Source organism: Tachyglossus aculeatus, chromosome 3 (assembly GCF_015852505.1).
Source record: "Tachyglossus aculeatus isolate mTacAcu1 chromosome 3, mTacAcu1.pri, whole genome shotgun sequence".
Lineage (NCBI taxonomy): Eukaryota > Metazoa > Chordata > Mammalia > Monotremata > Tachyglossidae > Tachyglossus > Tachyglossus aculeatus.
Genome location: NC_052068.1, coordinates 59,492,999 through 59,516,619, shown reverse-complemented (window position 1 = coordinate 59,516,619; position 23,621 = coordinate 59,492,999). Strand labels below are relative to the sequence as shown.

General features: G+C 48.3%; 1 protein-coding gene across 1 annotated transcript in view; it reads right to left on the bottom strand.

The window, feature by feature from the left end:
• The window catches only part of C7 (complement C7), a 59,540-nt gene extending 36,151 nt beyond the window's left edge, over nt 1-23,389 (bottom strand). The window contains exons 1-7 of the mRNA XM_038744289.1: nt 23,279-23,389; nt 15,344-15,399; nt 13,616-13,691; nt 12,342-12,483; nt 7,701-7,839; nt 5,028-5,166; nt 1,986-2,120 (exon numbers count right to left, since the gene is read on the bottom strand). Coding sequence (XP_038600217.1) covers nt 1,986-2,120; nt 5,028-5,166; nt 7,701-7,839; nt 12,342-12,483; nt 13,616-13,691; nt 15,344-15,399; nt 23,279-23,284 — 693 coding nt within the window. The 5' untranslated portion in view covers nt 23,285-23,389. The remainder of the gene's footprint in view (nt 1-1,985; nt 2,121-5,027; nt 5,167-7,700; nt 7,840-12,341; nt 12,484-13,615; nt 13,692-15,343; nt 15,400-23,278) is intronic.
• Nucleotides 23,390-23,621: the final 232 nt, after the last annotated feature.

Here is a 23,621-nt window from a genome sequence, read left to right as displayed (position 1 = left end):
GCTAACTGCTTGGGAGAGTACCACCACCAATCAATTGTATTTATTGAGCGCTAACTGTGTGAGAGCACTGTACTAAGTACTTGGGGGAGAAGCAGCATGGCTCAGTGGAAAGAGCACAGGCTTGGGAGTCAGAGGTTGCGGGTTCTAATCCCGGTTCTGCCACTTGTCTGCTGTGTGACCTGGGGAAGGTCACTTAATTTCTCAGTTCCCTCATCTGGAAAACGGGGATTAAGACTATGAACCCCCCGTGGAACAACTTGATTACCCTGCATCAATCCCAGCACTTAGAACAGTGCCTGGCACATAGTAAGCGCTTAACAAATACCACCATTATTATTAGTAGTAGTACAATAATGTATTTACTGAGCATTTACTGTGTGCAGGCAGAGCACTGCACTAAGCACTTAAGAGAGTACACTACAACAGAATTGGTAGACAGGTTCCCTGCCCGTAATGATCTTACAGTCAAAAGGATGATTACCAACCCGTCTTCTTCAGTGGAAAGGAGGAGAGCGGCAACCAGACGGTAAGCTCATTGTGGGCAGGGAATGTATCTGTTTATTGCTATTGTATGCTCCCAAGAGCTTAGTACAGTGCTCTGCACACAGTAAGTGCTCAATAAATACCACTGAATGAATGAATGAATGTATAAAAGTTTGGGTTTGGCTTCAACTCCTCACTATTGGCTTCAAGCTCTCCATCACCTTGCCCCCTCCCACCTCACCTCCCTTCTCTCCTTCTCCAGCCCAGCCCGTACACTCCACTCCTCTGCCAATGCTAACCTCCACACTGTGCCTTGTTCTCGCATGTCCCGCCATCGACCCTTGGCCCACGTCCTACCTCTGGCCTGGAATGCCCTCCCTCTTCACAACCGCCAAACAATCACACTTGCCCCCTTTAAAGCCCTCCTGAAAGCTCCAGGAGGCCTTCCCAGACTAAGCCCCGCTTTTCCTCTACTTCCCCCCAACCCATCACCCCGAATCCCTCCCTCTGCTCTACCCCCCTCCCTGCCCCACAGCACTTGTGTGCATATATGTCCATATTTATAATTCTATTCATTTCATTAATGATGTGTTTATATCTATAATTCTATTTATACTGATGCTAGTTTACCTGTTTTGATGTCTGTCTCCCCCCTTCTAGACTGTAAGCCCATTGTGGGCAGGGATTGTCCATATTTGTTGCTGAATTGCATTTTCCAAGCGCTTTGAACAGTGCTCTGCACACAGTAAGCGCGCCATAAATACGATTGAATGAATTGAATGAATACCTTAGAGTCAAAAGTTCCTACAGGAGACTTTCACATAAGGATGAGGAGGCTTATAGCCAACATCACCCTGGGCCTAGCGGGGAGAAGGCAGTCCAGGCAGGTGACCGCTGTCAGGAAGACTCAATGTCATTTGGGAAGGAACCAATTATTATTAATAAAAATTATAATAACAATAATTAATCATTATTGTGGTACTTGTTAAGCGCTTACAGCGTGTCAGGCACTCCGGGGTGGATACGAGCAAGGCGGACTGGAGGCAATCCCTGTCCCAATGTGCAGCTCACAATCTCAATCCCCATTTTCCAGATGAGGTAACTGAGGCCCAGAGAAATGAAGTGACTTGCCCCAGGTCACACAGCAGACAAATTAAGCACTTAGTACAGTGCTCTGCACACAGTAAGTGCTCAATAAATACGATTGATTGAAATGGCAGAGCCAGAATTAGAACCCACAACCTTCTAACTCCCGGGCCCATGCTCTATCTACAAAACCAAGCTGTTTCTCAGTTTATGTGCCACATCTTATAGCTGCGAGAGCCATCACTTGCCCTGTAGAAAGTAGATGATCCTGGTGGAATATTACTATCATTATTATTATCATCATGATCATCATCTTCATTAATAGCCTCCGGAAGAGGTAGTAGCATTCCCATTTAGTCCAGGCCCCAGGGCCGACCGCAGTTGAGAGAGTCCTGGGGTGTTGGTGATGGCCTGACCTTAGAATTACGATTTTCATTCATCTGATTCGTTTTCATTCCTCCGCTGCTGGACGTGATGGATGTCTGGCTGTGCTTCACGTAGGCCCAACTGCTGTTGTAGAATTCGTAGCTGAAGTCATTCTTGATTTTCACCTGGAAGGAAAAGAGAGACTTCATTGTGTGCGCCTCAAACCAGAGCCAGAGAAATCTGCGGTGTTCTCCCACTTACTTAGACTGGGAACCCCATGTGGGACAGGGACCACGTCTGATCTAATTATATAGTATCTACCCCAGTGCTTAGCATGGTATTTCATTCATTCATTCATTCGATCGTATTTACTGAGCGCTTACTGTGTGCAGAGCACTGTACGAAGTGCTTGCAAAGTACAAGTTGGCAACATATAGAGACGGTCCCTACCCAACAACAGGCTCACCGTCTAGAAGGGGGAGACAGACAACAAAACAAAACAGGTAGACAGGTGTCAAAATCATCAGAGCAAATAGAATTATAACTCTATGCACATCATTAACAAAATAAATAGAATAGTAAATATGTCCAAGTAAAATAGAGTAATAAATCTGTACAAATATATACAAGTGCTGTGGGGAGGGGATTTGGCACACTACAAGCGGTCAACAAATGCCACAAAAGAGAAGAGGTAAGAAGAAATGTGGACTAGAGGAAAGAGTGTTTGGCGGGACGTCACAGCACCTGGGTTCTAATTCCAGCTCTGACACCTGCCTGCCGTGCGATCTCGGGCAAGTCACTTCGCTTCTCGATGCCTGCTTCCTCATCTGTCAAATGGGGATTCGATCCCTGTTCTCCTTTCTCCTTAGACTGTGAGCCCCGTGTGGGGCAGGGACTGATCATCATCATCATCATCATCATCAATCGTATTTATTGAGCGCTTACCGTGTGCAGAGCACTGTACTAAGCGCTTGGGAAGTACAAGTTGGCAACACATAGAGACCGTCCCTACCCAACAGTGGGCTCACAATCTAAAAGGGGGAGACAGAGAACAAAACCAAACATATTAACAAAATAAAATAAATAGAATAGATATGTACAAGTAAAATAAATAAATAAATAAATAAATAGAGTAATAAATCTGTACGAATCTATATACATATATACAGGTGCTGTGGGGAAGGGAAGGAGGTAAGATGGGGGGGATGGAGAGGGGGATGAGGGGGAGAGGAAGGAAGGAGCTCAGTCTGGGAAGGCCTCCTGGAGGAGGTGAGCTCTCAGTAGGGCCTTGAAGGGAGGAAGAGAGCTAGCTTGGCGGATGGGCAGAGGGAGGGCATTCCAGGCCAGGGGGGGTGATGTGGGCCGGGGGTCGACGGCGGGACAGGCGAGAACGAGGCACGGTGAGCAGATTAGCGGCGGAGGAGCGGAGGGTGCGGGCTGGGCTGGACAAGGAGAGAAGGGAGGTGAGGTAGGAGTGATCTGATGATCTGGTCTCTACCTCGGTGCTCAGTAACTTGGAAGGGGCTGCACAAATATCACAATTATTTTTATGATGAGTATCTTACGATGATCGATACTAAAGACACATTTGGGGAGGCAGACGGGTGTGAGCGGTTGCACGATGTGGACTTGGCTGGGCCTTTTTGTCATGAAGAGGGTGGCCAAAGCAGAGCCAGTGAGGGCCAGGCTCCGGAGAACCAGCTCACTCAGTCAAGTTCCCAGGGGGCTTGTGGCAGGGAACGCGCATCCTGATCAATCGTTTTTGCTGAGCACTTACTGTGTTTAGAGCGCTGTACTGAGCACTTGGGAGAGTCTGACAGAACAGAGTTGGTAGACACATTCCCTACCCACAAGGAGCTGACACCAGATTCGGGAGGAGAGCCCTACCTCCTTCCCCTCCCCACAGCACCTGTATATATGTTTGTACAGATTTATTACTCTATTTAATTTACTTGTACATATTTACTATTCATTTTGTTAATGATGTGCATTTAGCTTTAATTCTATTTGTTCTGACCACTTGACACCTGTCCACATGTTTTGTTTTGTTGTCTGTCTCCCCCTTCAAGACTGTGAGCCTGTTGTTAGATAGGGACCGTCTCTATATGTTGCCAACTTGTACTTCCCAAGCACTTAGTACAGTGCTCTGCACACAGTAAGCGCTCAATAAATACTATTGAATGAATGAACAGATTTGGGGGCACTTAGAGAGAAAGGCGAACTCTGACTGATCTCCTCTGGAAGGCTCCTTCTAATTAATGTCCCATCTTTTTTTTAATGGTGTTCATTAAGCACTTACTCTGTGCCAGACACTACACTAAGCGCTGGGGTACATACAGTATAATCAGCTTAGATGGACACACTCCCTGTTCCACATGGGGCTCACAGTCTTCATCCCCATTTTACATATGAGTGAACTGAGGTCCAGAAAAGAGAAGTGTCTTGCCCAAGGTCACAAGGCAGACAAGCGGTGGAGCTGGGATTAGGACTCAGGTCCTTCTGATTCCCAGACCTGGGCTCTATCTACTGAGGCATGCTGCTTTTCTTTCTCCCATGATTTTTGAGTTCTATTTTAACCCAAATTCTTATTCCAGCGCCCTGCACAGAGTAACAATGAACAATTATGGTATTTGTTAAAGCACCTTTCTAAGAACTGGGGTAGATAAAAGGTAATCAAGTTGGACACGATACCCGCCCTATATGGGACTCACTGTCTTACTCCCCATTTTACGGATGAGGGAACTGAGGTATGGAGAAGCAAAGTGACTTGCCCGAGGTCACCCAGCAGACAAGTGGCGGAGTGGGGATTAGAACCCAGGTCCTCTGATTCTCAGGCCCGTGCTCTTTCCACTAGGCCACACCGCTCCTTAGGCATCTAGTACATAACGCTGCCCACCGTGGGCATTCAGTGCACAGCTCTGCAAAGAGGAGGCACTCAAAATTGCTTCCCTGATAGCTCTCGGATCAAACACTAGATCTGCTTGCAACCGTCCCGGTGACCCGCCCGATAGGGAAGGGGACCTGTGGCTTTCAGGATTGTGCAGTGGCCTGAAATGTGGGCCCATAAGGTGCCGTTCAAAGAGCCGACGTACCTGGAACGTGTAGGAGAGGACGTTGGCGCTGAGCCTGTAGTAATCTTTCTTATCGCCGCTAAACACCTTCCGACACAGGCCACCAAAGCTCTTTGTGTTGATTACCCTGCCCCTGGTCTCGCCCGTAAGAACATCAAAACTGCCACAGAAGAGAGGAGAGATCAGTTCCCCAGACTAACAGCCGCTAACGAAGCAGCATGGCCTAGTGGAAATAATGGTAGTATTAATAATAATTGTGGTATTTGTTCAGCGCCGCAAAGCACTGTTCTAAGCTCTGGGGGATACAAGGTGATCAGGTTGTCCCACTCCCCATTTTACAGATGAGGTAACTGAGGCTCTGAGAAGTTAAGTGACTTGCCCAAGGTCACACAGCAGACATGTGGCGGAACTGGGATTCGAACCCACGATCTCTGACTCCAAAGTCCGTGCTCTTTCCACTGAGCCACGCTGCTTCTCTATGTGCCAAATACTGTTCTGTGAGCCCACTGTTGGGTAGGGACTGTCTCTATATGTTGCCAATTTGTACTTCCCAAGCGCTTAGTACAGTGCTCTGCACACAGTAAGCGCTCAATAAATACGATTGATGATGATGATGGGGTAGATACAAGGTAATCAGATTGGACACAGTCCCCTTCCCACAAGTGGCTTGCAGTCTTAATCCCCATTTTACAGATGAGGTAACTGAGGCTCCGAGAAGTTAAGTGACTTGCCCAAGGTCACACAGCAGACATGTGGCGGAGCCGGGATTTGAACCCACGATCTCTGACTCCAAAGCCCGTGCTCTTTCCACTGAGCCACGCTGCTTCTCTATGTGCCAAATACTGTTCTAAGCACTGGGGTAGATACAAGGTAATCAGATTGGACGCAGTCCCCTTCCCACAAGGGGCTTGCAGTCTTAATCCCCATTTTACAGATGAGGCAACTGAGGCAGACAGAAGTGAAGTAACTTATCCAAGGTCACACTGCAGACAACTGGCCGAGCCGAGATTAGGACCCAGGCCCGTGCTCTTTCCACTAGGCCATGCTGCTTCTCTACACAATCGGGGAACCTGGGTTCTAGTCCCAACTCTCTTGCCTGCTGTGTGACTTCAGGCAAGTCACTTCACTTCTCTGGGCCTCAGTTTCCTTAACTGTAAAATGGGGGATTCCATGCTTGGTCCCCTCCCACTTAGACTGTGAGCCTCACGTGGGACGACAGGGACTGCTTCCAACCTGATTAATTTGTACGTACCTCAGTGCTTAGAACAGAGCTTGGCACATAGTAAGTGCCTAACAGATAGCACAAACACACACGAAAAGAAAGCGGACATGAGAGAAAACTCTGAGAAACCACTTCCATGGCCAGAAGTGCTAACCACTGCGGTCCAGTGGTGAGGGACAAAGAAATTGAGAGATGGTTCATATAACTAGCACACTTCCTCCACTTCAAAACCCTACTGAAAGCTCACTTCCTCCAGGAGGGCTTCCCAGTCTGAGCCCCCCTTCTCCTTAACTCCCTCCCTCTGCTCTACCCCACTCCCTGTCCCACAGCACTTAATATATGTATATATTTATTATTCTATTTTTTATTAATGATGTGTATACATCTGTATTCTATCTATTTACATTGATGCTATTGATGCCTGTCCACTTGTTTGGTTTTGTTGTCTGTCTCCCCCTTCTAGACTGTGAGCCTGTTGTCAGGTAGGGATTACCTCTATTTGTGGCCAAATTGTACTTTCCAAGCGCTTAATACAGTGCTCTGCATACAATAAGTGCTCAATAAATACGATTGAATAAAGGAATGAATGAATGAAGTCCACATTATCCAACTTAAAGGCCTTGAGTTGATACCAGGACAAAGGTATGGCCAATAAAATGCATTTTAGAATAGCAGCATCTCTGCCACTCCAGCTGCTATCTGCTGACATCCACAGTCCGGCTTAAGTCTAGGGCTACAGCTTTATCTAAATTAGCAACCTATGTGCCATTCTATACCACAGTAGAATTCTAGTTACCCTAGAGGAGGAAATGCATCTCCAGAATCATTTAAGCTAACGGGTTTGTCATGAGCCAAAGGGCAGGTGACTGCAGTCATTTCAGGGCTAAGTGTGTTCAAATCCTCAGTGAAAAACCCTGGCTCCTCTTCTCTGCAATAGGCTGTTCTCGACTCTGTCCCATCTTGATCGCCACCTCCCAACCCCTCTCCTCCAACCCACATCATTTCCAGAAATCCGTTTAGCAGCATGAAATGGAGTTCAAATCAGAGAGGAATGAATGGACAAGCAGCCTGGCCTAGTGGAAAGAGTCCGGGCCTGGGAGCTGGAGGATCTTCCTCTGACCTGCCTCTGTCAATTGCTTGCTGTGTGACCTTGGCAAGTCACATAACTTCTTTGTGCCTCAGTTCTCCTGTTCTCCCTCCTACTTAGAATGTGAGCCCACAGGGAATCTTCCACTGTACTCTCCCAAGCACTCAGTCCAGTGCTCTGCATACAATAAGTGCTTAATAAATACTACTACTGACTGACATGATTCATTTGTATCAACCCCAGTGCTTAGAACAGCAAATGACACATAGCAAGTGCTTAACAAATGCTATTTTTAAAAAAAGGTTTGGAAAAACATTGTGCATGAAAACTGGCATGGACACAGAGGCCTGGGCCCCGGCGGGTGGGATAGAGCAGAGCCCCTTACCCTTTTCCTGTCAGCTCCACATTGGGGGGCGCCTTATCCAGGTCGCAAGAGGGCCTGCTCTCACAGTGATCCTCGTCGGCGCCGTCTTCTTCGCAGTCCTGATCTCCGTTGCAAACCAGAGACTGGCTGAGGCATTGACCTGATGGCAGCAGCCGGGAGGAAAGGAAAGGAAAGGAAAAAGGAAAGGAAAGGAAAGAGGAAAGGAAAAGAAAAAGGAAAGGAAAGGAAAGGAAAGGAAAGGAAAGGAAAGGAAAGGAAAGGAAAGGAAAGGAAAGGAAAGGAAAGGAAAGGAAGGGAAAGGAAAGGAAAGGAAAGGGGAAAGGAAAGGGGAAAGGAAAGAGGAAAGGAAAGAGGAAAGGAAAGGAAAGGAAAGGAAAGGAAAGGAAAGGAAAGGAAAGGAAAGGAAAGGAAAGGAAAGGAAAGGAAAGGAAAGGAAAGGAAAGGGGAAAGGAAAGGAAAGGAGAAAGGAAAGGAAAGGGGAAAGGAAAGGAAAAGAAAGGAAAGGAAAGGAAAGGGAAAGGAAAGGAAAAGAAAGGAAAGGAAAGGAAAGGGGAAAGGAAAGGGGAAAGGAAAGGGGAAGGGAAAGGGGAAGGGAAAGGGAAAGGGGAAGGGAAAGGAAAGGAAAGGAAAGGGAAGGAAAGGGAAGGAAAGGAAAGGAAAGGAAAGGAAAGGAAAGGGGAAAGGAAAGGGGAAAGGAAGGGAAAGGAAAGGGGAAAGGAAAGGGGAAAGGAAAGGGGAAAGGAAAGGGGAAAGGAAAGGGGAAAGGAAAGGAAAGGAAAGGAAAGGAAAGGAAAGGAAAGGAAAGGAAAGGAAAGGAAAGGAGAAAGGAAAGGAGAAAGGAAAGGAGAAAGGAAAGGAGAAAGGAAAGGAGAAAGGAAAGGAAAGGAAAGGAAAGGAAAGGGGAAAGGAAAGGAAAGGAAAGGGGAAAGGAAAGGGGAAAGGAAAGGAAAGGAAAGGGGAAGGAAAGGGAAAGGGAAAGGGGAAGGGGAAGGAAAGGAAAGGAAAGGAAAGGAAAGGAAAGGAAAGGAAAGGAAAGGAAAGGAAAGGAAAGGAAAGGAAAGGAAAGGAAAGAGGAAAGGAAAGAGGAAAGGAAAGAGGAAAGGAAAGGAATGGAGCCATTGACCAAACCCACCGATCAACGGATCAGGTGCCAGGAGGGTTCCCGTGCTTCGTGCCAAGGCGGGGACTCTGAGATGATGGGCAGCATCAGGCCTGGATCAGAGCCCGAGGCTCTGGCTCTGTCTTCCACTGGGCACCAGGATGCTTGGAGGAGGCACTGTACCATGGTTGCCCACCCGGACATCCACCCACGAGGCTTGGGGGGCGGTCAGCCGATCGTATCTATTGAACACTTACTGTGTGCGGAGCACTGTACTAAACACTTGGGATAGTGCAATGCAATGATGAAGAGACACGCTCCCTGCCACGGCAAGTTTACAGTCTAGAAGGGTGGGGATGGAGACCATCCAACACACCTAGCTTCCCCCAGCTATGGACACAGAGTGGACCTCTAGCCTGTAAGCTCGTTGTGGGCAGGGAATATTATTTATTGTTATATCGTTCTCTCCCAAGTGCTTAGTGCAGTGCTTTGCACACAGTAAGCACTCAATAAATACGACAATGAATGAGTGACCACTTGCCCTTGGATTTATCCAAAGGTGGTTGAGCCATACTGGTATTTTCTGCCAACCCAGTTGCTGATGTAAAGATCACACTATCAGATAAAGGGTTTCCTTTAATTTCCCAATCTTCCCCCGAGGACCGGGACAGACTATTGCAATTTTTTGAGCAGAAAGACGGGGCCATTGAAAAAATGATGTAATGGAATCCAGACTTGGCAATGAAAGAGGCCAAAGGAGAAGCCAGGATACGGGATTTCTAACTTTGCTCTGCTTCTAGTACCCTCTACGAGGTCTCTGCTTCCTCCCAGAGAAGGGAAACGCAAACAAGCAGATGAGCTCTTTTCTTTCAGTCGTATTTATTGAGCGCTTACTGGGTGCCAAACACCGTATTAAGTGCCTGAGAGAGTAGAATACAAAAATAAACAGATTCCCTGTCCAAGGTGAGCTTAGAATCTAGTTCCCAGATATCTCCATTCCTTGCGACCTGCGAGAGCTGGCAGAGTCATCTCAGGCAGCATATTCCACTGCTAGCATCTTTCTAGGCCTGTGAACTTGAGACCAAATTTTTCCAATGATTTTGATGACTTCTGTGTTCACTGAGAATAGGAATGGAGTCACGAATCTAAAAACCACGTGGATATTCCTGATGACTCTTTCCCCTGACTGTTTTCTATCATTCCTCTGCTCCACTGAACTCCCGCTCTGACCCCCCTCGCCCACTCACCAACTTGGACACACACACTATCTCATCGCCTCTAGTCACTGTTTAATCTCTACCCTCACCAACTCGGAAATCCCTCTATCCGATCTCATCCTCCTCAGCTGCCTTTTCTTCCTCACCCACCGCCCCCAACAAATCTATCCTGTTCTCCCCATAGAGACTTCCAATCTTTTGACCCCAACCGATTTTCTCAAGTCATCACGTCCCATTAAGACTCCATACCCACACTACCATCCCTTGATGACCAAATTGACGCCCTCAACACCACTCTTTCTCCTGAACTCAACTCCCTCGCTCCCCTCTCCCTTCTTTAAACTCGTACCATTAACTCAGAGCCCTGGATCACCTCCACAGTCAACTTTCTTTGCTCTTGAGCATGAGACCCAGAACACTACTGGTGGTAATCTAGATATCAGGCTGACCTGGCCCACTTCATGTTCATCCTTGTGTACTTTACCTCTGCCCTCTCCTCCACCAAGCAACATTATTTCTCCATCCTTACTGACACCCACGCCCATTGCCCTCGTCAGTTGTTTCAGACATTTATCTCCCACCTCAAACTCCCTGCCCCCCACCCCGCCTCCCCCATCCCATTCCCCTAATGATCTGGCCATGTACTTGATGGATAAAATTGAAAGCACGGGGCGTGTTCTCCCTAAAATCTCCCCTGCTCCTCTCCACTCCCTCCCTGCTCCCGCCACTTCTTCAATTCTCCCATCCTTCCCAGGAGGATCTCAAGAGGAGTTCTCCCGCCTTCTCTCAAAATCCACTCCATCCACTTGCACATCTGACTCCATCCCTTCATACCTTATTACCTTGAGTTCTGTATCAGCCTCCTTACTGACCTCTCTGCCTCCTGTCTCTCCCTACTCCAGCACATATTTCACTCTGCTTCCCAGTTCATTTTTCTCTAAAACCATTCAGTCCATCTTTCCCCACTCCTCAAAAACCTCCAGTGGTTGCCCTTCAACCTCGAGATCAAACAGAAACTCCTTAGCAACAGCTTTTAAGGTGCTCAATCGTCTTGCCTCCTCCTACTTCATCTGTTTAGCTACTACAACCCAGCCCGCACACTTCACTACTTCAATTCCAACTTACTCACTGTACCTCGATTTCATCTATCTAGCCGCTGACCCTTCAACGTCCTGCATGGAACACCCTCCATCTTCGTAAGCAACGGATGTTCACTCTCCCCATCTTCAAAGCCTTATTAAAAACACACGTCCTTCAAGAGGCCTTCCCTGAATAATCCCTCATTTTCCTCTTCTCCTACTCCCTTCCACATAGCGCTTGCACAAGGATTTGCGCCCTTCATCCATCCCTCCCCCAGGTCCATAGCACTTATTTACATATCTGGTATTTATGTCTTTGATTTTCATATTTTCTATTAATACCTGCCTCCCTCTCTAGATTGTAAGCTCAGTGTGGGCAAGGAATGTGTCTACTTGCTATACTGTATTCTCCCAAGCTCTTAGAATCGTGATCTGCAACAGTAATTACTCCATAGATATGATTGACAGATTAATTAACCACCAACTAATTACCAAAGTCACGTGACCTCTCGGATGGGTAAGAAGGACAAACGCAGGTGAGAGTGTTTGTGCACGTGTGTTTGTTTACGTGTACATAGGGGAAGCCACGTGGCCCTATTGGAGAGAGCATGGGCCTGGGAGTTGGGTGGACCTAGGTTCTAATTCCGCCTCTGCCACTTGTCTGCTGTGTGACCTTGGGCAAGTCACTCCACTTCTCTGGGCCCAAGTTACCTCATTTGTAAGATGGGGTTTAAGACTGTGCCCACCCTGATTACCTTGTATCTACCCCAGAGCTTAGAACAGTACCTGGCACGTAGTAAGCGCTTAATAAATACTACTTTAAAAAAAATCTGAACCTATATGATGATCATGGGATATGGAATATACACAGTGGAAGTATACACAATCTCACTAGCCTTTGGGAACACTAATGCTGCCTTTCCCACATGTCACTGGAGACAACACTGCATATCTGCTATTTATACCCCAGCGCTCAGTACAGTGCTTGGCACATAGCGTTAAACAAAATGTCATCAGTGGAATTATTATTAGGTCACATTTGAGAGAGAGTGTGGGTGGTTCCATGCACTTCCTCACCACGGCAATTGAGCCAGCTCCATACTACTGCTGGAGGGAAGCCCAGCAGGAAAAATAAAATAAAATAAACCACCAGGAGGGACATTTTCAAATGGGAGAGAAACCAGTTCTACCCCAGCTTGTTCCCAAGTATTGGCAGGGCAGTGGGAGAGTGCAGAAACGCGGTTACCTGAGGAACACCTGAACCTCTGTCCACAGCCTTCTTCGGCCGGACAGCCCCGGGTCGGGACGCACGACTGGGTCTCGAAGGCGCTTCCGACGCACGGATTCCCCTGGAACTGGCCGTACACCGCCACTGTCCGCCTGCGGGTCTGGATACCGGGGGTGGGGGGAGATCACGATGAAGATGATGATGGCGGACATCGGAGGGGGCTGCCCGCCCCGAGCCCTCGGGAGGCTGAGAAGAACCTAACCAGCTGGGACAACTGGGATGGCATCGACCCGGGCTTCATGGCGCTCCGGGCACTGACCGGGGACTGCCCTGATGGGCGGACGTTGATTTAACCCTCGACTTCAACTTGGGGAGATGGGCTGAAGGGGACCCCTGACTGGACCCCTGCCCCCACCCCTACCCCAAGACATGTATCAGTTTCCAGGGATCAAACCAGAATCGGACCCCAAAGCTGGTCAAGGGCGCGGCCCTAAAGAAATGCAAGTACAGCTTCCAGGGCTCCCTACACAGTAATAATAATAATAATAATGGTATTTGTTAAGTGCTTACTATGTGGAAAGCACTGTTCTAAGCGCTGGGGAGGCTACAAGGTGATCAGGTTGTCCCACGGGGGGCTCACAGTGAACTGAGGCACAGAGAAGTTAAGTGACTTGCCCAAAGTCACACAGCTGACAAGTGGCAGTAGGCAACCAGTACAGTTATCTGTACCCAGTAAGGGCCCAGTACAGTACTCTGCACACAATAAAGGCACAATACAGTGCTCTGCACACAGTAAAGGCCCGACACAGTGCTCTGCATGCAGTAAAGGCTCAATACAGTGCTCTGCACACAGTGAGGGCCCAATACAGTGCTCTGCATGCAGTAAAGGCTCAATACAGTGCTCTGTAATAATAATAATAATAATGATGGCATTTGTTAAGCGCTTACTATGTGCAAAGCACTGCTCTAAGCGCTGGGGAGGTTCCAAGGTGATCAGGTTGTCCCACCAGGGGCTCACAGTTTTAATCCCCATTTTACAGATGAGGTCACTGAGGCATAGAGATGTTAAGTGACTTGCCCAAACTCACACAGCTGACAAGTGGCCCAAAGGAGGCGTCCAGTATAATGATCTGCACAAAGCAGGCTCCAATAAATCTGATCCTTTGAGGGATTTCTGGTCTAAGTGATTGATTTCTGATCCGGCTGACTCCTGACCTACAGGGATTTCCCTTTGAGAAGTGGTCCCCCGCTCTCCCATGGAGGCTCCCCCGCGGAGGCCCCCCGAGTCCCACCTGAGTCTTCGTGCAGCCGTCACAGTCCGACCAAGGCCCAAAGGGTTGCCACTGGCAGTGGATGGGTGAGGAAGAGCTGGGGAGGCAATGCAATGTGGTCGTTAGAAACCGTCCGGGTGGGAGCGGGAGGTCGTGGGCGAGACAGCAGCGGGGAAAAGGCCTCTAATTCCTAGAACGGAGCAACAGTGTGGCCTAGTGGATAGAACGCGGGCCTGAAAGTGGGTTCTAATCCTGTCTCTGGCACTCGTCTGCTATGTGACCTTGGGAGAATCACTTCACTTCTCTGGGCCTTAGTTATCTCGACTGGAATAGGGGACTGAGACTGTGAGCCCCACGTGGGACAGGGACTGTGTCCAACCCGATTTGCTCCCAGCGCTTAGCACAGTGCCTGGCACAAAGCAAGAGCTTAACAAATACGATTATTATTATTATTAGAAAAGGGTTATGAGACCTTTAGATACTTGGTCTCTTTCATCTCTAGATTGCAAACTTGTCTCTAGACAGTCAGCTAGAGATGGACAAAAGATCCTCAAAAATCTCCAGTGGCTACCAATCAACCTACGCATCAGGCAAAAACTCCTCACTCTCGGCTTCAAGGCTGTCCATCCCCTTGCCACCTCCTACCTCACCTCCCTTCTCTCCTTCTCCAGCCCAGCCCGCACCCTCCGCTCCTCTGCCACTGCTCACCTCCTCACTGTGCCTCGTTCTCGCCTGTCCCGCCGTCGATCCCCGGCCCACGTCCTCCCCCTGGCCTGGAATGCCCTCCCTCCGCACACCCACCAAGCTAGCTCTCTTCCTCCCTTCAAAGCCCTACTGAGAGCTCACCTCCTCCAGGAGGCCTTCCAACACTGAGTCCCCTCCTTCCTCTCCCCCTCCTCCCCCTCCCCATCCCCCCACCTTACCTCCTTCCCCTCCCCACAGCACCTGTATATATGTGTATATGTTTGTACATATTTATTACTCTATTTATTTTACTTGTACATATTTATTCTATTTATTTTATTTTGTTAATATGTTTTGTTTTGTTGTCTGTCTCCCCCTTCTAGACTGTGAGCCCGCTGTTGGGTAGGGACCGACCCTATATGTTGCCAACTTGTACTTCCCAAGCGCTTAGTACAGTGCCCTGCACACAGTAAGCACTCAATAAATACGATTGAATGAATGAATGAATGGACAAGTTCCCTGCCCACTTGCCTGCTAATTCTGTTGCATTGTACTCTCCCAAACATTAAGTAAAGTATTCTGCACATAGTAAGCGCTCAATAAATACAATTGATTGATTGGTTTAGCTCTCTCTTCTCTGGTTCATGTTCCACCCTAACTTTTTTTTAATAGCATTTATTAAACACTTACTATGTGCAAAGCACTGTTCTAAGCGCTGGGGAGGTTACCAGGTGAACAGGTTGTCCCACATGGGGCTCACAGTCTTAATCCCCATTTTACAGATGAGGGAACTGAGGCCCAGAGAAGTTAAGTGACTTGCCCAAAGTCACACAGCTGACAAGTGGCAGAGCTGGGATTTGAACCCATGACCTCTGACTCCAAAGCCCGGGCTCTTTCCACTGAGCCATGCTGCTTCTCTAGGAACTTCTCCAGGAACACCAGAGGAGAAACATCCTAGAGGTCTGTGCATCCCAAACGCTCACTGTCCAGTGCGGACACAACGGGATGTCCCTTTAGGCAAGAAGATTGAGGAATGCTATTAGCCCAATCCCCAAAATGTCTTACCTTGATAACACCTGAAGCTCTCCAAGAATTTCAAGCAAAAGGAAAACAATTGGTACCTGGAAAACAAAACAAAACAAGCTTTCTGGTTTTGGGGGTTGTTGCTTTTTTGTAATATTAATTAGATCGAATCTGTTAAAAGGCCTTCCTCTTCCAGGAAACCATCCCAGACATGCCCACCTCTCCCGGGGAATCATTCCATCGGCCATCGTGCATGTGTATATATTCATCCGTTTCTTCATTTCCTTGATTTATTCACTAGCCTGTTTTTGGTGTTTTAGTTTTTACCTATGCTCTTACTCTTGTTCTCAGTAGGAAAGCAGCATGGCCTAGTGAAAAGAAAATGGGCCTGGGAATCATAGGACCTGGATCCTAATCCCTGCTCCACCACCTATTTATTGCATGACCTTGGGCAAGTCACCTAACTTCTCAGTGCCCCAGTTTCCTCATCTGTGAAATGGGGATTAAATCATACTCCCTCCTACTTAGACTCTGAGGCCCCACCTGTGTCAGTGCCTCAGTTTCCTCATCTGTGAAATAAGGATTAAATCCTACTCCCTCCTACTTAGACTGTGAGGCCCCACCTGTGTTCAACGTGACTGTCTTGTATCTACCCCAGTACTTAGAACAGTCCTTCATTCAATTCAGTTGTATTTATTAGTGCTTACTATGTACAGAGCACTGTACTAAGTGCTGGGGAAAGTACAATGCAGCAATAAAGAGTGAAAATCCCGACTCACAATGAGCTCACAGTCTAGAGGTGGGGAGACAGACATCAATACAGGGGAGACAGACATCAATACAAATAAGCGGACATCAACACAAATAGTATGTCCTTAACAAATAACAATGATAATAATAATCAATCAATGGTATTTATTGAGCACTTACTATATGCAGAGCATCATCATCAATCGTATTTATTGAGCGCTTACTGTGTGCAGAGCACTGTACTAAGCGCTTGGAAAGTACAAGTTGGCAACACATAGAGACGGTCCCTACCCAACAGTGGGCTCACAGTCTAAAAGGCACTGTACCAAGCACTTGGGAGAGTATAATACAATTAGCAGAGACGTTCCCTGCTCAAAATGAACTTACTGATAGTAATTATAATAATGATGATGATGATGACGACTCCCCTGGTAGCATTCCAAAGGGCAGGAGGGCCGAGTCTTTTGGGCACATTTCAGGAGAAGGAAACTGAGGCACAGTGGGGAGGCTAGTCTCCCAACAATCCCCACTCCCAGCTCCTAGTCCAGCGGTTCCCAGTTGTGTCCCCTGGGGTGGGGGGTGTCCTCTTCCCGGGACCTAGGAGTCCCCCCACTTTTTGCTTCCCCAAATCCTTCCCCCGTCCACTCAACAACCCAGGCTTCTTCGTCCACCTAATTGCTCCAGGTCAACCAGTCCCCCCCTCCCCAGGCCAGGCCCCTTTCTCTCCGGCGATCGCTGCCAGTGCTTCAGACAAGGCAGAGGGAAAAGATCTGGCTCTCTGACTCAACTCCAAAGCAAATGGTTCATTTCACTCTTATTTACAACTAGAGGTCACCCTGTCTGAACTCCCAGAATGAAAAGAAACAAAAACAAATCAGTGTGGCCTCCTGGGCTCGGCCAGAAGGGAAACAGAAGGAGGTAAGGACAAAAAGCACACATCAGGCCTCCCGTTGGGTATTTACTGAGCACCTACTTTGCGCACAGCTCTGTCCTGGACTCTGGCTCTGTGCAGAGCGCTGTATTGGGCTCCTATTCATTCATTCATTCAATAGTATTGTGCGCTTACTGTGTGCAGAGCACTGTACTAAGCACTTGGGAAGTACAAGTTGGCAACATATACAGACAGACCCTACCCAGCAACAGGCTCACGGTCTAGAAGGGAGAGACAGACAACAAAACAAAACATGTGGACAGGTGTCAAGTCATCAGAATAAATAGAAGTAAAGCTAGATGCACATCATTAACAAAATAAACAGAATAGTAAATATGTACCAGTAAAATAAATAGAGTAATAAATCTGTACAAACAGTGCGGCTCAGTGGAAAGAGCACGGGCTTTGGAGTCAGAGGTCATGGGTTCGAATCCCGGCTCCACCACATGTCTGCTGTGTGACTTTGGGCAAGTCACTTCACTTCTCTGAGCCTTAGTTACCCCATCTGTAAAATGGGGATTGACTGTGAGCCCCACGTGGGGCAACCTGATCACCTTGTATCCCCCCCAGCGCTTGGAACAGTGCTTGGCACATAGTAAGCGCTTAACAAATGCCATTATTATTATTATTATTATATATACAGGTGCTGTGGGGAGGGGAAGGAGGTAGGGTGGGGGGGATGGGGAGGAGGAGAGGAAAAGGGGGGCTCGGTCCAATGCTGTCCAGAGTTCTGTACTGGGTGTGTCTACTACATACAGAGTGCTGAACTGGATTCATTCATTTATTCAATCAATCATATTTGAGTGCTTATTGTGTGCAGACCACTGTACTAAGTGCTTGGAAAGTACAATTCAACAACAGAGATAGTCCCTACCCAACAAGGGGCTCACAGTCTAGAAGACAGGCTCACATTGCGAGCCCCATGTGGGACAGGGACTGTGGGCAACCTCATTATCTTATATCTAACCCAGCGCTTAGTACAGTGCCTGGCACATAGTAAGGTTTGTCTCTCCCTGCTTCAGTCTATGCTTCGCCCTGCTGCCCGGGTTATCTTTGTACAGAAACGCTCTGGGCATGTGACTCCTCTCCTCAAAAATCTCCAGTGGCTGCCTGTCAACCTAGGAATCAAGCAAAAACTCCTCACTCTCGGCTTCAAGGGTGTCCATCACCTCTCCCCCTCCTACCTCACCTCCCTTCTCTCCTTCTCCAGCCCAGCCCGCACCCTCTGCTCCTCTGCCACTAACCTCCTCACCGTGCCTCGTTCTCACCTGTCCCGCCGTCGACCCCCGGCCCACGTCCTCCCCCTGGCCGGGAATGCCCTCCCTCCACACATCCACCAAACTCGCTTTCTTCCTCCCTTCAAAGCCCTACTGAGAGCTCACCTCCTCCAGGAGGCCTTCCCACACTGAGGCCCCTTTTTCCTCTCCTCCTCCCTTCCCCATTGCCCACCTCCGCACTACCCCCTTCCCCTCTCCACAGCACTTATATATATTTGTACATATTTATTACTTTATTTTACTTGCATGTATTTACTACTCTATTTTATTAATGACACACATATAGCTATAATTCTATTTATTCTGACTGTTTTGACACCTGTCTACTTGTTTTGTTTTGTTGTCTGTCTCCCCCTTCTAGATTGTGAGCTCATTGTTGGGTAGGGACCATCTCTATCTGTTGCCAACTTGTACTTCCCAAGTGCTTAGTACAGTGCTCTGCACACAGTAAGCACTCAATAAATACAATTGAATGAATGAATGAATGGAAGAAGCACCATTATCATCATCAACATCATCATCACCAATTGCCTGCCAAATGCTGTGCTGGGCCCCTATTGTGTGCACAATGTGTACTGGACACTTCTCAAATGCATGACAGCATGACTCAGTGGAAAGAGCACGGACTTGGGAGTCAGAGGTCATGGGTTCAAATCCCGGCTTCACCAATTGTCAGCTGTGTGACTTTGGGCAAGCCACTTAACTTCTCTGGGCCTCAGTTCCCTCATCTGTAAAATGGGGATTAAGACTGCGAGCCCCCCGTGGGACAACCTGATCACCTTGTAACCTCCCCAGTGCTTAGAACAGTGCTTTGCACATAGTAAGTGCTTAATAAATGACATCATCATCATCATTATTATTACTATTATTATTAAAGAGCACGGGTTTTGGAGTCAGAGGTCATGGATTCAAATCCCGGCTTCGCCAGTTGTCAGCTGTGTGACTTTGGGCAAGTCACTTAACTTCTCTGTGCCTCAGTTCCCTCATCTGTAAAATGGGGATGAAGGTTGTGAGACCCCCATGGGACAACCTGATCACCTTGTAACCTCCTCAGTGTTTAGAACAGTGCTTTGCACATAGTAAGCGCTTAATAAATGCCATCATTATTATTATTATGGCAAAAAGCAGCATGACGTAGTAGATAGAGCATGGGCCTGGGAGACAGAAGGTCCTTAGAACAGTGCTTGGCACGTAGTAAGCGCTTAATACCATAATTATTATTATTCTAATCCCAGCTCTGCCACTTATCTACTGTGTGACTTTGGGCATGTCACTTCACATGACCCAGAAAAGGGTCTCAATTACCTCATTCGTGAAACGGGGATAAAGACTGAGTCCCACGTGAAAATACTAATAGTAATGATGATAGCATTTATTAAGCACTTACTATGTGCAAAGCACTGTTCTAAACGCTAGAGAGGTTACAAAGTGATCAGGTTGTCCCAGGGGCTCACAGTCTTCATCCCCATTTTACAGATGAGGTAACTGAGGCCCAGAGAAGTTAAGTGACTTGCCCAAAGTCACACAACTGACAAGTGGCGGAGCCGGGATTTGAACTCATGACCTCTGACTCCAAAGCCCATGCTCTTTCTACTGAGCCAAGTATCTACCCCAGCCATCAATACAGTGCCTGGCACATAGTATGCACTTAACAAATACCACGCCGTGACCTCTTGAGGTTCCATCCCCTCTCACTCTCCTCTGCCACGACCATTCATTCATTCATTCAATCATATTTATTGAGCGCTTACTGTGTGCCGAGCACTGTACTAAGCACTTGGGAAGTACAAGTTGGCAACATATAGAGACGGTCCCTACCCAACAGGAGGCTCACAGTCTAGAAGGGGACCACAAAGCCGGGCCCCACCCCCGGCAGCACCCTCTGACGCCGAATGAATCGGAGGGTCCCCTCAGCTCTCCAGAGTTCATTATGGCCACCCTGCCCTGACCTTATTCCCCCCTGGGGACCACTAAGATGTAAGGAAGGAGTAAGCATGTTCTACTATAAGCTCCTTATAGGCAGCGAGCGCGTCTATCCTGGCTCCACCACTTGTCAGCTGTGTGACTGGGCAAGTCGCTTAACTTCTCTGGGCCTCAGTGACCTCAACTGTAAAATGGGGATGAAGACTGTGAGCCCCCCGTGGGACAACCTGATCACCTTGTAACCTCCCCAGCACTTAGAACAGTACTTTGCACATAGTAAGCGTTTAATAAATGTCACTATTATTATTATTATTATTATTATTATTATTATTATCTATTGCATTGTCCCAAGCGCTTAGTTCGGTGCTCTTCCCCAGAAAGCACTCAAAATATACCATTGATTGATGGACCGATCCATCCCCTAGATCTCACCATCCTTAGCTCCCGCCCCAGTGACCTCCCAAACCCCTGGAGTCCTGATTCCCACCACTGCTGAATATCCCACACCCCAACCCCAGGGCTCCCCACACTTCTTAACAGATACAGCCTGAAACCCCAACCCCAAGACATTATCCCAAATCCAGAGTGCAGCTGGGACACAAGAATGTCTTTCTACATACCCAGTTTCCCTCACCTGGACACTGCACCTCACTCCTGTCCTATTACAACCCAGCCCACACACTTGGCTCCTTTGATGCCAACTGATTCACTGTATCTCGCCACCGACCTCTCGTCCCCGTCCTGCCTCTGGTCTGGAACGCCCTCCCTCTTCATATCCGACAGACGATCGCTCTCCCCCTCTCCAAAGCCCTATGCAGGCACATCTCCTCCAAGAGGCCTTCCCTAAACCCTCCTTTCCTCTTCTTGCACTCCCTTTTGCGCTTAGATTTACTTCCTTATCACCCCACCCCACTAACATCCATATCGTTAACGCATTTATTTCTACTAATGCCTGTCTCCCCCTCTAGACTGCATCGGCAGGGAATGTGTCAACCACCCCATACACAATAAGCACTGGATAAAGCCCTGCCTAATCCCTCCTTTCCTCGTCTCCCACTTCCTTCTGCATCACCCTGACTTGCTCCCTTAATTCATCCCCTCACCCAGCCCCACAGCACTTATGTCCACATCTGCATTGATTTCTATTAATGTCTGTCTCCCCTACTGGATTGTAAGGTCACTGTGGGCAGCAAGTGTGTCTGTCCTATTGTTCTATTGTACCCGCCCAAGAGCAGTGCTCTGCACACGGTAAATGGTCAATAACTATGATTGACTGTCCGATGGATAAAAAGCATTGATCAATTGACTGATTGACTGCAGCCCTGCCAGAGGCCTGGCCCCAAATCCTAGTAACCCTTGGGGGTTTCCTCCCACTACCGTCCCCCCTGACAACCCCCCGACTCCCGAGGCAGCATTCGTGGAGAGAACGGAGCCCAACCCCGGCCTGGCCCCGACCGTCCGGGCTTATCCCGCCATGGCAGGGGAGGAGGGGTCAAAGGTCGCCCCAGAGACCTAGGGACGCTAGGTGAAGTGTATGTCGGGTGGCCTTTCTCACGATAGCAGGCGGGATGCGGTCACACTAGCCCACGCACCCGACAGGACACCCGGGCCATACTGGACGTCTCCTCATCAGGGGTCAGTGGTGACCACAGCGACCGTGACCTACCACCCCTGGAGAGGCAACCGGCAGCGATCGTTAGCTAGCCTGCAAAGGAGTCACTTTTCAACTGTCCCGGCTTGCCCGTTCCCCAGTTCTCCACCCTGCCTGTCTCGCTTCATTCCCAAGCCCAAGGAATCTCAAGTGCTTAGCGCAAAGCTCTGCCCATCATAAGCGCATAATAAATCATTGTGGGCAGGGAATGTGTCTGTTATATTGCTCTATTGTACTCTCTCAAGCTCTTAGTGCAGTGTCCTTCACACAATAAATACAATTGACTGATTGGCAATAAATACCATTGATGGATTCATTAATTGAATTGCACTAAGCTGGATTCTCACCCCCTTAGTTCTTTCCCTTTTTTTTTATGGTGTTGGTTAAGCACTTACTATGTGCCAGGCACTGTTCTAAGCACTGGGGTAGATACAAGTCAATCAGGTTGAACAGGGGCCCCGTCCCACATGGGGTTCACAGTCTCAATCCCCATTTTCCAGTTAACTGAGCCACAGGGAAATGAAGCGATTTGCCCAAGGCCACACAGCAGACAAGTGGCAGAGCCGGAATTAGAACCCGGGTCCTTCTGTCTCCCAGTCCCATGTTTGATCCATTAGATCACGCTACTTTGCCGTGTCTGCTGCCCACCCTCACCCCCCAGTGAGCCTGGGGAGATCCCCATCTGATCCAATGTCCCTTCCCTTTCCCCAGCGCTCAGCCCAGCACTTGGAGCAGGGCAAGCTCTTAACCAAGTCTGAAATGATCATTATAATAGCAATTCTCAATCTGAACAGAGGCAACTCAGACTGAGCCCCCTTTTTCCTTTCCTCCTTCCCCTCCCCACAGCACTTGTATATATTCATTCATTCAATTGTATTTATTGAGCGCTTACTGTGTGCAGAGCACTGTACTAACTGCTTGGGAAGTACAAGCTGGTAACATACAGAGACAGTCCCTACCCAACAGTGCGCTCACAGTCTAGAAGGGGGAGACAGAGAACAAAACAAAACATATTAACAAAGTAAAATAAATAGAATAAATTTGTACAGATTTATTACTCCATTTATTTTACTTGTACATATTTACTATTCTATTTATTTTGTTAATGATGTACATCTAGCTTTACCTCTATTTATTCTGATGACTTGACACCTGTCCACATGTTCTGTTTTGTTGTCTGTCTCCCCCTTCTAGACTGTAAGCCCGTTGTTGGGTAGGGACCAGCTCTATATGTTGCCAACTTGTACTTCCCAAGCGCTTAGTACAGTGCTCTGCACACAGTAAGCGCTCAATAAATACAATTGAATGAATGAACCCCTACTAATAACTCATATCCAGCCCTTCTCTTCGTCCACCTCTCTGGGTTCTCTGCTCCCTGGGAAGATCCTTTCTGAGAGATTGGTCTTCACTCCCTCCAGCTGGGAGGTCCAGAGCCAACGTCTTACCTTCATGTTCGGGAAAGCGTCCACGACCCCCGCAGAGATGAGGGGGAGATGTCGGTCCCTTGGGAGTGGGCCAGGTGAGGGCAGGGGAGATGGAGACAGTCAGCCCGTCTCCTCCTCCGGCTCGGACTGGCGTCGGACTCGGCACCGGCGGATGGAGGGGAGGGACGGAGCACTGACATTCTTGGCCTCTCCGAAGCCTCCCGGGAGGCCAACGGGCGGGAGGCCAACAGCCCGTTCATTTATTCATTCATTCAATCTTATTTATTGAGCGCTTACTGTGCGCAGAGCACTGTACTAAGAGCTTGGAAAGTACAATTAGGCAACAGAGAGAGACAATCCCTAC